The sequence below is a fragment of the Zonotrichia albicollis genome, chromosome 5, assembly GCF_047830755.1.
Source record: "Zonotrichia albicollis isolate bZonAlb1 chromosome 5, bZonAlb1.hap1, whole genome shotgun sequence".
NCBI lineage: Eukaryota > Metazoa > Chordata > Aves > Passeriformes > Passerellidae > Zonotrichia > Zonotrichia albicollis.
In genome coordinates, this window is record NC_133823.1 from 25,641,291 (window position 1) to 25,655,103 (window position 13,813).

Here is a 13,813-nt window from a genome sequence, read left to right on the forward strand (position 1 = left end):
CTCTCTTCCAGCTCTTCTGACTGCCCATATCTAAGCATGAAATATGACTTAGGACTGCAGTAACGTTTCCCTTCATAACTTACTTCTCTCAACCACAGTAGTTCTGCTTAAGCTTCCCTCTGACTAACAAAATCAAATATCTACCCACCAGTAGCTCACCAACAGTGAAAGAATGGACCTTGGATGGTGCCCTTGGAAGGACCTTGGCTGTTAAGCTGCACATTGCAGCTCCATTTCTACAAATATGGGCCTGAGTTATACCTGCTGCAAGTGAATAACCATTCAGCCAGATCCTTCAAGCATGTTTTGAGTCCCCATGGTGAATCAGTAGGGTTCCAGGTGTGTAAAAGTGGGAAAGACATGGAGTAGGAAAGGCAGGAAAAACACACTCTCTGGTAATGGATATTGTTACGGAGTCTGTTGGTAGAGCAAATAAACAATCCTCTGAGAGCCAGAGATGCAGTAGTTCTATTTGCCTTGAAAACATGTTCTGTAAAAAACAAAAAAAAGGCCAACAGGCTAAATGTGTTTTTGTCTTTAGTTGCCTACATAAAGGCACTTAGAGATTTAGTGGAATTTTTACATTAGCAGCTGTCTCTAAATCAAGTCACTGAGATTGAAGCTGTTCCATCCTACAAAGAAAAGGTGGCTAGCTTGGGTTTTAAAGCACCTGAATACATGTATGAGCCTAGTATTTAATATTTTTAATATTATTTTGTGCAGCAGGATTTGGATACTGACATTTCTAGTCCATTAAATATTCCAGTGTTTCCATTAAAAAGTTCAGAACAAAATATCTACATTTTAATATGTCCCACAGCATGAATTTTTAGAGAAACTTCTATACATAGCCATTAAAATATCTTGGTTTTCTACTGCTAAATTCAAGTTCTTTGAAGCTCTACTTTTATGTAAAAATTTTAATATATGTAATAGGCAAAACCCAAGCACTTTTAAAAACAATTTTTAAAAGAACAGAAAGCATAATGAAACAAAATATTTCTGCACTGTTACAACTGCATTTTTCAATGCAAATTTACCCTGTTTATAGAAATAAGTATAATGAAATATACAGGTAAGTCATAGGTAATTTCTGGTTTTAGCAGATTTCTGTATTTTAGCAAACACACCCAATATTGCTTTGGGTGTGTTTGCTAAAATACAGATGGAGCAAAACAATAGAGTTTGAGGTTAGTTTGCTGGTTTTATATCATTCTGCTATAAGAGTTAAAATAACCATCAATGGAAAGGATAGCAACCATCAGTGGGAAAGGCTGAAAAACTTAGTGTGGTTGTTTCTTCACTTTAGTAAAACACCAAAAGCTATATTTTTTGTACCTTTTTACTTTTGCTTTTATAAAGACTTTGACAAATTGGCTCTTCACACCCACACTGGAAATTTTCAGCAGCCCACAGCAAGGTAGTACTTCGCTGTCCATGTTATTACCTGTTTTATGCAGTGGTGCTTCAAGGATATTGAACAATATGTAAAATTTTTACATTCTCTAAATCTGAAGGGGATTATTTGAACCTCATAGGAACACTGTGCATGAAAAGGCAGTGTTATGCTCCAAGCAATGTGAACTAAGAAAGAATATATAAATACAGCCAGAGACCAATAAAGCTGTAACTGCAAATCCACTGTGGCTGTAAATGGTTTCCCTTTAATAATGAAATACCACACTGGCAAAAATGAATGTGTAACTCATGCTACCCCAACCCTTATTGGACTACATAATAATGATATTTTAAAACAGAGAGTCCTTTCATTCTCTAGAGTGCTCTTTGGTCATGTTTCAAGTTTTCTTCTGCAACTAGGAGGGCTAAAATCTTACATGAAAAGATGTAGAAACTGAGTCATACAGTCACTTGTTCTGGAGCCTGAAGTGAAACTCCAGATATCCCAACACAGTTGGCAGGAGTACCAATGACCAAATTTCTCTGTGAAACAAAGAACACGTTGGCACTGAAGCTAAGTTTCGCAGTTTGAGGAAAGAAAAAAAAAAACATTTATTCAATAGAAGAAAACTTATTTGCCGATAGGAAGGGGAAAAAGAATTCTTTTCAGTGAACACATAGAAGAATAGTCTTTTGCTGCAAAGATCTCTAGACGCTTTTGAAACCTTAAATTATTTCTTCTTAAAAAAAAAAAAACTGTTTCCATTGACAAGAGTTGTGAGAATCTCTTCTGCAGCTCAGATAATCCAAGCCAGAAGCTGCAACTCAGCTTTAGCCAGAATTTTTCTTTCAGTGAGTTATTTGAGCCATACCTCTTCTGTTCCTATTATTTCTTCCATGCATGCTCCTGCTGCTGCCCAAGTTTGATCTAGCAGAAGTCGCTGCCTTTGAAATTGACATGAGCATCTGAGAGGGACATTGTTCTCATGATGTTCCAGGGAGCAGAAAGTTGTGTTAGGGCTCTCTGACATAGAACCTGAGTTGCATGATGTGGTGTAAGGCAAAGACACTTGGCTCTTTCTCTTTCTTTCCCTCTCAATCCCCTGTGTGAGGCTGGGGAGGCTTTTCCACACTTGTACCTACAATATGCCTGCCTTCAATGAGTTGCAAGGAACCACCACAGTCACCATCTTAAGCTGCAGCAACTCCTTGGGGAGCTGTTGTTCAGATAAACAGCAAACCATTACTCATTTAGGCATTCAGACAGTTTCTCTGGGTCTCAAAACCCAAGGAAAGGATTCTGTCCTCATATCTTCATGCCTCCTAGATCTTGCAGAGATTTTATTTCAGTCAATAAAATAATATCCCTTTCTGTATCCTTCTTCTGCATTAACATTTCAGGTGGTAGCAATAAAAGGTTAGAGTCCCTCTTATTACATTAGGATCAGTACTAACCTGGGATGAATTTACTCTCTGTGTTCAGATTTGTCATCTTTATTGAAGGCTCTCTGCTGCAGCAGTTATTGCTTTCTTAGGCCATTCTAACTTTAAGTCCTACGTCAGCAGAAAATGAGCATAAAAACAGAGCACTGGTGCAACTCCCTTGCATAATCTGATGAACTTGGCAAAAATGTCATTGTGTGGCCCACCACTTTGTGAGTCAAGTTTTTATTTCTATGGGATCCTTTTCAACAATGCTGAGAACACAGTCCAGCTATGGAGAACTTACATGTTTGCATCTCTCATGGGTGCAAATACCCAAGTTTGTCCAGATGAAGTGCCAGAAATTCATTACCTGCCATCAGATTTCTGTTGAGCACCAGCTTCTGTCACCTGCAGAGGATGTGTCAGAGTCTTAAGATGTAGCAATGTAATTTCTTTAAACAAAAGTTGTGTCAGTCTTGTCCCAATTAACAAGCAGTAGGACAAGAGGAAGTGGCCTCAAGTTGCATCAGGGGACGTTCAGGCTGGATATAAGAAAGATTTCATCACAGAAAGGGTTGTCAACCATTGAAAAGGGTGCCCAGGAAAGCAGTTGATTCGTCATCACTGGAGATATTTAAAAGATGTAGATGTGGCACCTTGGGACAGGGTTTAGTGGTGGCCTTGATAATGTTGGGTCAGCGGTTGAGTGCAATGATCTCAAAGGTCTTTTCCAGCCTAAACAATTCTGTGATTCCACACATAATGCCGAGCTGCTACCATTTTCCTCATCCCATGGATAAAGCAGCACTGTGGCTGGAAGCACTGTGGGTTAGCTATTGGAAGTTCCTGCGTGTGAAGCCATTCCAAAATTTCCCCTTATAGCTAGAACCTGTCACAAAGAAAAAAGTTGTTAATTACTGAAATAAGTAGAGTTGGATATTTAATCAGTCAGGCTGTTTATGAGATCAATTTTTCCAGTTTTTCCTGAGAGCTGACAAAGAGGCAGAAGAGCAAACATACTGCACTTTATTCTCATTGTGGTTGAAGGTTTATGATTAATTGCCTTCAGCTGCATTGAATCTCTAAGGGGCAGAGCACAGAACTATTACAAGATCATGTTTTGATATCCTTCAGCTCTAGAGTTCTGCTAAGATTTCTTCCACAGATGTTGAAGAAATTGCTGTAAGAAGGGGGGATACCAAAATTTTGTACTCAGTACTGAGGAGGAGAAGAGAGAGAATCTGTGCTGGTTGATTAGACAGCTCAGGTAAGAAGCTTGCTTTGGGGGTCTGTACTCCCATCCCATGGCACAGCAAGTACCTAAACAGAAGAATTAAAAAATCCTTTCCATTACTAATGGAGCAGATACAGTCAAGGCTAGATGCAACTTCTCAAAGTAAAAAAAAAAAAAAAGTACCCATTTTCATGTTTTCTTTACACCCCAGCTCTAACTCTGCACAGCCCAGAGCCTTTCACTGCTGGGGCACCTTGTTGGGGCCACTTCCTGTCCCTATTCTGGTGGCCCTTGCATCCTGTTGGTTGCAGGATGGCAGCTCTCTCAGGGAGACTCTCTGCCTTTAACATGAAGCAGCTGTGATTTTCAGCAGGGCCACTTTAACAGCCCAGAAAAGAGCCACCTGAGGGCTCTTGTTGCTTGTTTTGCTCTTCTGTTCCTGGCTGTGTTATCCCCCTTTACCTGGGCTCACTCGCTGCTCACAAACATGTGCTTTAAAAGTGTCCCAAGCTCCAGTATGAAAGCTGGTGATGTATAATATATCCTAAGGAAAGATTTGCCTCTGTTCAGAAACCTTCCTGACCTCATGACTGAAGAAGAACAAAATAATGTATTAACAAAAACATGGTTCACTGCCAAAGAAAAGGAGTTCCTGTAAGGACTGAAACAATAAATCTCCTCTGTACTGAACTCCCAGAGGGAGTATGTTGTGTTTCCTCCTGTTCTTTATCAAAGTCCCCAAAATAAGCAGGAATGGGCAGTGACCAGGCACAGTCACCACACACCTTTTTCCATGGAGTAATTAAGGCCTGCCTCAGAGTGAGAGCACTCCCTGCCCAGCTGTACAAGGGAGAGCTGACAGCACTACCACCGAGCATGAAGCTCCTGGGGACTGCCTTCTTTTTCCTTGCTGTACTCTGTGTTTGCACTGTGGGAGGTAAGTTCTTTGGCTTTTTTGGATAGACTTGTCACATCTCTCAAGTGGTTTGTGAACAAAAGCTGAGCTGTCAGTCGGTGTGTGCTTTTTCTTCATTTCTACTGCAGTGATTGAAAGACTGTGTGTTGGAGGAGAGGGTACTAACTGGCAGCTGAGTTATATGTGCTCTGTGAAAAGCTTTCCTGCCATTGTATTTTTGTGACAGTTTTCTTTCTAGGTGTCATGAAGCTCCTAAATCTGAGAGGAGTCAAAAGCAGAGGTGTATTTACAAAAGTTTGCAGTTCTGTTTTTCTTCTACATGTTAAAGCATTTTTTGCAAAGATAGCTTTAAGGGGACAATTGAAATGCCTGAAAGATGTTACAATTTTTGTGCTTGCAAGTTAGATCCATCCTGATAGATTTCCCTTGCACTATCTAGCTATAGGTTTGGCCAAGAATGTCTTTAAGAAATTATTTTTGTTTTGGCCCCAAAGATATAGGGACTTAAAACATCTGTCAAGTGTCGGATAATGAGGGGTGCAAGCCTAGGTGTCACATTGGTTACTGGGCACAGTATCTTTTAGGTATGATTCTTAAATGCACAGATTTAATACAACTTTTGGTGTTCAGGTGGTCACTGAACTGATGTTTTCATTATTCTTCAGCTTAAAAGATCTTGCTTTTAAAATGGAATTAACTAGTAAAACCTGAAAGGGTGAAAGAACCTGCAACAAGGGTCAGAGTCTATCATCATCTTTGCCAAAAGATACATTTGAAGTAAATTCTGCCTTTTATCTGTACTTTCATTTCCCATCTCTCTGGGCTACAGCTTCCACAAGTGCCTATACATTTCCTGAAAAGGATCTATTAACCAGAATTAAAATTTGATAACACTAGATTACCTGATCTAAATGAAGTTAATCAACTTTTGCTCAGGTTATGTGTTGATATCTAGTATTTTGTGATGTATCTTATTCTATTGCTTGCGCTCATTGCTGTTAGGAAAACAGATCAATAAAGGAGATTAAAAATAAACCTGTGCCACAGAAAGAACTGCTTTTAAAGTTATGTTAAGTACAAGCCCCAAAAGTCTGTCTTGAGGTGCTATTTATTCTCTGTCTGCTATTCCTTGTAAAAATAGTCTTCCTGTCATTGTCAAAGCTTTAATTTAACAATTTCTGAAAAGCAAAGTGGAGTTGCATCAAAAAGAGCATGTTTAACACAACAGTCCATAAAGCTTACCAGAAAGCAACATGCAAAGGTGGGAGGAATCCTAAAAAAAGGATTTTTCCTCCTCTGCATGATATGAACATGGCAGAAATTATGACAGTGAATAAGCACATTTTATATATGATACATTTGTTCTGAACAATTTTGGTTCTGTAAAACAGGAAAAAAAAAGTATTTTTAACACTTAATTGCAAGGTAGATGTGGTGGTGAAATTCTATTGGTAAATTCATGCTAGAAAATTAGGAAAATTTATGGGGAAATTTGGAGTATGTTTTTTTCTACCTTGTGAAATAAAGTTATATGCGCTGGTCACGCTTGCTTCTGGCAGCCACATGCACCAACCTGTTAAGACAGAAGTGGTTTTATTGTCTGTTGTGCAAAGCTGGACCAGATTATTTGGATTTCCACTTTTTGTGATCTCTAAAGTGCTCTGGTCATCTGGGCTATAACAGCAGAATCTTGTAATCCGAAGCTGGGAAGTGATGGTGAGGAGACTCACGCCAGTCTCCCTTTTTTGAGCATTGGAGACAGCAACAAGACTTTTCTCCAGCTGTTTAGTATTATTAAATGATAAATAATAATATAGTTTTTATGTATAATATGATTTTTAGTGAAGGCCAAATCCCACCCCAGTGTTTTAATACTCCCTCCCCCAGGTTTTGGAGTAGTTTGCTTTCAAAGCTCACCAAGACAAATGTGCGGGCTTCCAACTTTTTCATTTGCTACACACAAGGTGTTTGTCCGTGTACTTTTTGTATATCATACATAGGACATTTCCACTGCGGTTAGTAAAGAATATACCTGGTCTTCTGTGAGGCTTCCAAATTTCATGCTTTTTCTTCAGCTGTATGCTCATAGTGCTTTTCTTTGCAATTTTCTGACTTGTCCTGGGATCTTTCATCCTCAAAAGCCCATAATGTTTCAGCAGAGTCTGCCCTCTGTCAGCACATTACTAGAGGCTCAGTTAAGTACAGATGTGGAGGCTGATAGCCTCCTGAAAACTTGTTCTTCCTACCTAGACTTTTCTCAACCCTCTGGGAGTTAAATGGCATGCTTAAAATAGGAGCATGCTCATCTCAAGATGTTCAGCTCTCCTGGCATATTGCTCTTTATTCTTACCTGTTCCAAAATGTAGCTCAAATAAAAATGCTTTCTAGCATTTTTCTAGGTTGGTTCATAGCATTTTCAGCTTTAAACAGGCAGCACTGGAATGTGTCAAAAAATACAATGTCAAATTATAGTAATCAAATATGAATGCTCTTGAATCTGCCTTAGGATGTAATTACTTTAAAAATGTGTAAAGGTGAACTTGTTTCCTTCTAAAAGATGAGAGAAGCCTTGGCATGTGCTTATAATGTAAGTGTTTAGATGTTGCATTTTCTTGTGCCTTGGTCTTGGAATACAGCGTGGGGTGGCTGCACAGCACAGCAAGCATCCTCCCTGCAGTGCTGGTAGCACAGCACTGCATCCTTCTCACCAGGCAGCCAGGCTGGTGTCCTGCAGAAGTGGTGGCAGAGCACAGAGGGCTGTGCTCCTCCTGGCATCGGCTGGGGGGGTCCAGGTTGTGCACCCGAGCAGAGGGGCTGGAATGAACACCCTGTGTTGGACATGTCCAGGGCTGGGGTGTTAACACCAGATTGTTGACCCCTGTTGACAGCCAGAAGTAGCTTTATCTGAGTGCTCTGTCAGTGTTGATGGCATCACAAAGAAACAAGGGAGTTCTTTTTTTGAAAGGTTGGAGCAAATCTTGGCATTGAGAGTTTGGTCCAAATGCCCTGAAGTCATTTGGAGCTGCTCTGTTTCACTGCGGATCAGCCCTAAAGCATGAGTTTCCCAGCCCCTTTGCTCATTATGGGGATGCTGTGTAGCATCCCAAACCTATAGCACAGCTGATTAATCCTGACTCCCAAGCTGATAGCTTGAGAAAAGTTCCACTGAGCCAGGGCTCCTGTAGTTACTACACACATTTGCAGCTGTCTGAATGCTGCTCCTGTTGATGTAAATTAGAGGAGATGGATAGCCTTTTCCTTTTCCAACTTCTGTGCTCTCTGCTCACAAGCCCTCAAGTATTTTAAAAATTAATTTTTAAAATTAAATACTAACTAAACTGTTTTGAGCAGTGAAAGCTTTTGAGAATGGTCTCACCTCACTCTGGGTTATTATTCATGTTTGTTCTCTGGAAAACCAGCAAGGCACAGACAGCCAAAGTTGGATCATTTTCTCATTTCTGAAAATTTGAGAAATGTGAATGGGGTTTAGATATTACTTTCTTACACCTTTAACTTGCTGGAACCAAAAGTTTGGATGTCTTGAGATTTTGCCTGTTGTGAAAAAAAAAAAAAATTGTATTTGGTGCTTTCACTGTTTCCAGCAGTTTGCCAAGATTAGTTTTGTGAAAGATCAAATTATAGTGCTGGAACTTATGATAGCCTTTAATGGAATATTGAATTTTTATCCCTGTGCAGTTTTTTTTTGTTCTTTTTTTTTCCCCTGCTGCCACATTCCTTTCATTCATTAGATCCTTTGCATTTTGGGGCAGCTTTTGACTAATGGAGTTCAAAGGTGTATTTATTACTGGACAGAAGGAAACTGCATGTTGTATCCCCAAACCTGAAAGCAAGTTTAGTGCATTTACTGAGGATAGAAGCAGATGGCTTGATACCTGCTTGGTTATGATTTACAGCCAAAATAAATGGAAACTGAGTATGAAGGGCAAATTGCCTACAGCATTCTGTTCCAAACCTGGGAAAACATAATGCTGTATAACATGCCCAAAAATTGTCTTTTCTGAAAATTTACCAGAATGTTTTATCTTTTCTTGAGCTGACTCTTTTTATCTGTGTTCAAAACTAGAGTTCTTATTAATCTTCACTAGTTTATAAATTAGGGAAAAAAGATCTGCTGAGGTTTGGTTTGGTTTTGTGGGGTTTTTTTCCTAATTAGGAAAGTACCTTGAATTTGGACTCAAATTGTTTATACATCTGAGTCCTGTGTGGAAAAACCTGCTGAAGTACTTGAACTTTTTTTTTTTTTTGGTACTATAATTTGTACTGCAAAAGTAAAAATTGAAAATAATCTTTAAGGATCTCTTAACCTTGAGATGGGAGTACATTTAACTGGTACTATTTGATAGCCATACTAACTTCAACATGTAAAATTAGTAAAATCTCATGGAAAACCATCATTTTTATTTATGGCCCTTATGAAAGGGGGTGGGGGGAGATGGTGATGTTGTTTGTAATTTTTGCTGCAGCAGCTCAAGGAAGACTCATTAATGGGTTTATTTTGCAATTCTGTAAACAGAGAGACAAAGTTGGATTTGTGTGTAGCAGGTGTTATTTCCAAATACAAGTGAAGAATTAAATACCTGGCTCCTTTCGAAGACAAACAACTACTTTTGGTTTGAACTAGCACTCTAAAAATGGGTTTCTCTATTAAAATAGGTCTCCCTTTAAAACAGAAAGGTCAAAACTCTGATTTGCAGCCCTGCAAGTCACTGTCATTGTTCCAGCAGCTGGCATATCACGTGGCAATACCTTGGCACTCCTCTTGTGAAAGTGGATCCTTGGATGCGCTAACAGTGGCATGTGGTATCAGCCAGACCTACCTGCCACAGGAAAAGGGCTTTGACACAATTTAATATGATGTTCTCTCCACACTGTGCCTTCTGGTCCTACCTTCCCATGAGAGAAGACTGAGCTGATGATCTCTTGCTGATATGATGACTTGGAAAAAAATTCAGCAAGTGTCATCTGCTGGGGTGTTGTCGGAAGGGGTAGAAAGCTCTCTGCTGCCACCCACACATGTACTAGAGGCTGGTCTGGAAGGATCCAAATTAATTTAAAAATACTTTTTCTCTCAGCAGAGTGGCCAAGGACCCCTTTCAGGCCAAACTAACTAGCTGGTGCTCCAAAGGTTATGTTTCAAACTAGGAACAGGACAAGGATTTTCTGGCTGCTTTCATGTGGAAAATGGATACTTGCCTTTGGTACAAGTGCAAATTCTATACTATTTATCAGTAGATCAGTAGAGTAGTTTTACAACAATTTTGAATCCTTTCTCTTTTTTTTTTTTTTTTGCAATGGCAGTAATGTGCTTCTGGGTGTTAGCTGCATGTTGTAGACAGCAATGCATCTCAGGTTTCTGAAACCACAGAGCAAGTGGCGCATAATTTTGCATCACAATTTTCTGCTGTAAACATTCTGCCTTATCACTCTGACAAAATTATGTCTTTTGCTGGGATGGGAGCACTACACTAGCCTTTCTGTCTGAAGATTTCTACAAGATAAGTAATCATTCTAAAAAGCACATTCAATTTGTCTTAATGGTGTGATTTCTCAGTGTGATTGATGGTGTGATTTACTTGGTGTGAGGAGTGTCAGTGTAACTTTAGGGTTAAATCAATTAACATTATGATATTAATGAGATGTTTGTTCTTCCTGGAGATTTCTTCTTTCATAATCTTTCGCAGGAGATTAATGTTGGTTTTGAGCTTGAGAAATTCAGCTATTGAAGCAACAACTGATAAGAATGGCAAACACTTTGGATTTTAGTTGTTTTGAGGAAAACAATGCCAGGAGATTTTCTAACCTTCTTGGCCAATTTGCATTATTTTCCTCTACAAATTACTTATTTGTTGAGGCATCTTTCCACTTCATATAAATTACCTGAAGTGATCAGAACCCCATATATTCCTTAATTTTTTGCTACATTTCCTACTTTTTCTCATGCACAAAATTGAGTCTAAGGTTTTGTTTGAAATACAGTGTTGATAACCTTCTAAACATTACTACATGGGTGCTATCTATCCCATTGGGAGGATAGCCTGAAATAATCTTTCCTAGACAAATGAATTACTCCTCCTCATCTCAGCATGGGTTATATATCACAACAATATAGATGATGTAAATATAGGTGTTTGCAAACTCATTCAAAGCTTACAGAAGCAAAGATATCACCAAGTATTTCTATACAAAATGGCAAAAATAGGTGATGATTACTCTGCAAAGAAATGTGTAATTCAAACCCTTTCCACCCAAATTCCAGGTCTCATGTTCAGTAGAGAGGGGCAGCTTTTGGCATGATACATGGCTGATGCTTCCATGGCCATTCAAAGTCCACAAAAGCAGTAATTTGGGGGTTTTCTTTACCCAGGAATTCTAGACACTCTGAAACTCCTGCCGAGCTGTCAAACCTCATCTACCCCTAACTCCTACAGATGCTCATAAAGTCAGAAATGTGTGGTGTGTTGAAGGAAATGTTTGGGACCAGTGTGCAGTTCCGCTCTTGTTACTCATTCTTGCAAAGGACTGTTAAAACCTCTTTGTGAAAACTACTGAATTCTTTGAGTTATGGAGCTTTCTGGATGTCCTATAGAGTCCAGATGGAGTCTGGACATCCTCTGTTTTGACTCAGATCACATAAGCCTTGGAAGTTGTAGCTACACCAAGGGCTGGCTGCCCAGAAAGGCTCTTCCAGCAGAGCAATTTTAGGTTCTCTTTAGGAAGTTTTTTTTTCTTATAAGAGTAGTTTATAAATATATTTGCTGTTATTCAGAAGATAGCAAATGTATTTTAAAAAGTGTTGGGCTTGCAACAACTCACTAGTTTCCAACATGCCAGCAACAAAAAAAATTACTCACTCAAGATCTATGCCAAATAACCCAGTCCTTGAGATGTGCAAGGGAAGGACACAGCACATGTACTAGAGGCAAAAAAATCCTCCCAGTGCACAGTGGTTTTTTGGTTCTCTGCACATTTTATCCTATCCAGTTCAAATGGCTCCAGAGGATTCCACTACTTTTGCAAGCCATCCCCAGTGCTAATCGAGTCATATGGCTGGCATGTCTTAATGCTCTTTAATTTAGGTGAACTAGTGCACAATTTATCTTACTGACTTAGAGATGCTTTCTTGTAGTGCACTCTCTGCTTCTTCCCTATTTGCTTTCGCCTTGCATTTCCAAGAGCTTGCAGGAACTGCTGTTTCCAGATGCAAAATGGAAAGTGGGGATTGATCATTCATGGGAGGAAAGGTTGAAGAAGAGCAGAAAGGTTTGTGTAGGAATGGAACAGCTTATTTTCAATTGTAATGTAATAGTTGTAATTGTCCTGGGAATACAATTGCTCTAATTGCCAATGAAAGTACAGGGGGTGTCTATAGCTGTTCACCAGCATGATGGGATCAGCTCCTAGCTCACCATGGCTTCCTAGTGCACCGACTGGGAGCTGGGATTTTGACAGGCCTGAGAATCCTGAATATGGGCCACTCTGTTCCCCCTGCAAGCTGTTTTTCCAGGCGGGAGCCAGCGTGGCTAATGCAGTAGTTCCCACTGCTCTTTGGCAGGATGAGTCCTCAGTGCTGACACTCTGTTTCAAGTGCTCTTTGTAGTAACTTTGTTTTTAAATGGGAATTCTTTGTTACATAAAGCATGTGAGAAGATTTTTAGTTTTGCATCTGACCTTAGCAGTTGTATAAGATTGGTAGAAATTCAGAACATCGTGAGTTATAATCAGCTTGGCAAGATAGAGACAGGCAAGAGAAGGTCTTCATCAGCTGTATATGCCAATTAGAGAAATGAGATTTTCAAAGTGTTCCCTTCATCCTTGCATATGAAGTAACTCCAGTGAGACTGTGCTGCACGCAGGGCTTACAAAGCCCATTTGGGGCCTTCCCTTTGGGATATTCTGTACCATTTAACCTTTGTTCCAGGCAGTGTGGAAAAGATGAAGAGAGTCTCAATGGACCAGTGAGCATGGAATTACATTAATTATAGAAGGAATTTACAGTGTTTCCACAGAGTTTTCTGACAGGAACTGCTTTTTGATGTTCCAGAGGCTTTCAGAGCTTTGTCAGGAACAGAATGGCATGGGCGGGTGTGGCTAAAATGGGTGTCTGGGCTGATCCCGGATGTTCTAAAAATAAATACATCATAGCAGACACTGCAGTGACCCTTTCCTGAATTATACAATTAGTCATGCTGCTGGAGATGCACTTGGGTCACAAACATAGCACAGAGCTATATGACTTTCCTAACTTCTGCAGCACATGGAAAAGGAGAGCTGCTGATTGACCGGGGCTCAGCTTCCGCTCTGGCTGTTCTGTATCTGCCCTACCCAAACGAGCTCTTTCATGGGAAACAAAAATAGGCTTGCCAATAGCACGTTAAGGAAAAAGCATTCTAAGCATTACAATTTTCTCTCTGCCTTCTGGGTGGGGGTGAATTGCATCAACACTTATCCCTTCCTCTTGCAAGGAAAGGGGCTCTCCTTTGTTTCTTTTTCTCCTTCTGCTCAGCAATGCACAATATGTATAAAGCTTTCTATATAAAATTGCACACTCTAAGGACATTTTTCAAATTTATTTACCTTGACTAACACAAGGGGAGGGGGTGGCAGTTCATTTTCTGTACTGTAATATAGTCCTTAGAAACTCCTAGCTTTTATCTTACAAGTGGACAAACAAATATATCACAATCAAAGGGTGACAATCTGGTGATTTAAATAGCTTTAAGGGGTTTAATTAAAACCTATTAAATACTTTTAACGAGTTTAAATAAAAAGAAGAGCAGAGCTTGGAGCCTTCATTCAAGGAGAGCTGGAGTGCTGATGAG

At 39.7% G+C, this 13,813-nt stretch overlaps 1 protein-coding gene across 2 annotated transcripts in view; it reads left to right on the top strand.

Moving 5' to 3' along the window:
* Positions 1–4,795: 4,795 nt before the first annotated feature.
* The window catches only part of EMCN (endomucin), a 53,631-nt gene continuing 44,613 nt past the window's right edge, over positions 4,796–13,813 (top strand). For both annotated transcript variants that reach the window (XM_005484712.3, XM_026792006.2), the window contains exon 1: positions 4,796–4,994. In XM_005484712.3, coding sequence (XP_005484769.2) covers positions 4,811–4,994 — 184 coding nt within the window. In that variant the 5' untranslated portion in view covers positions 4,796–4,810. The remainder of the gene's footprint in view (positions 4,995–13,813) is intronic.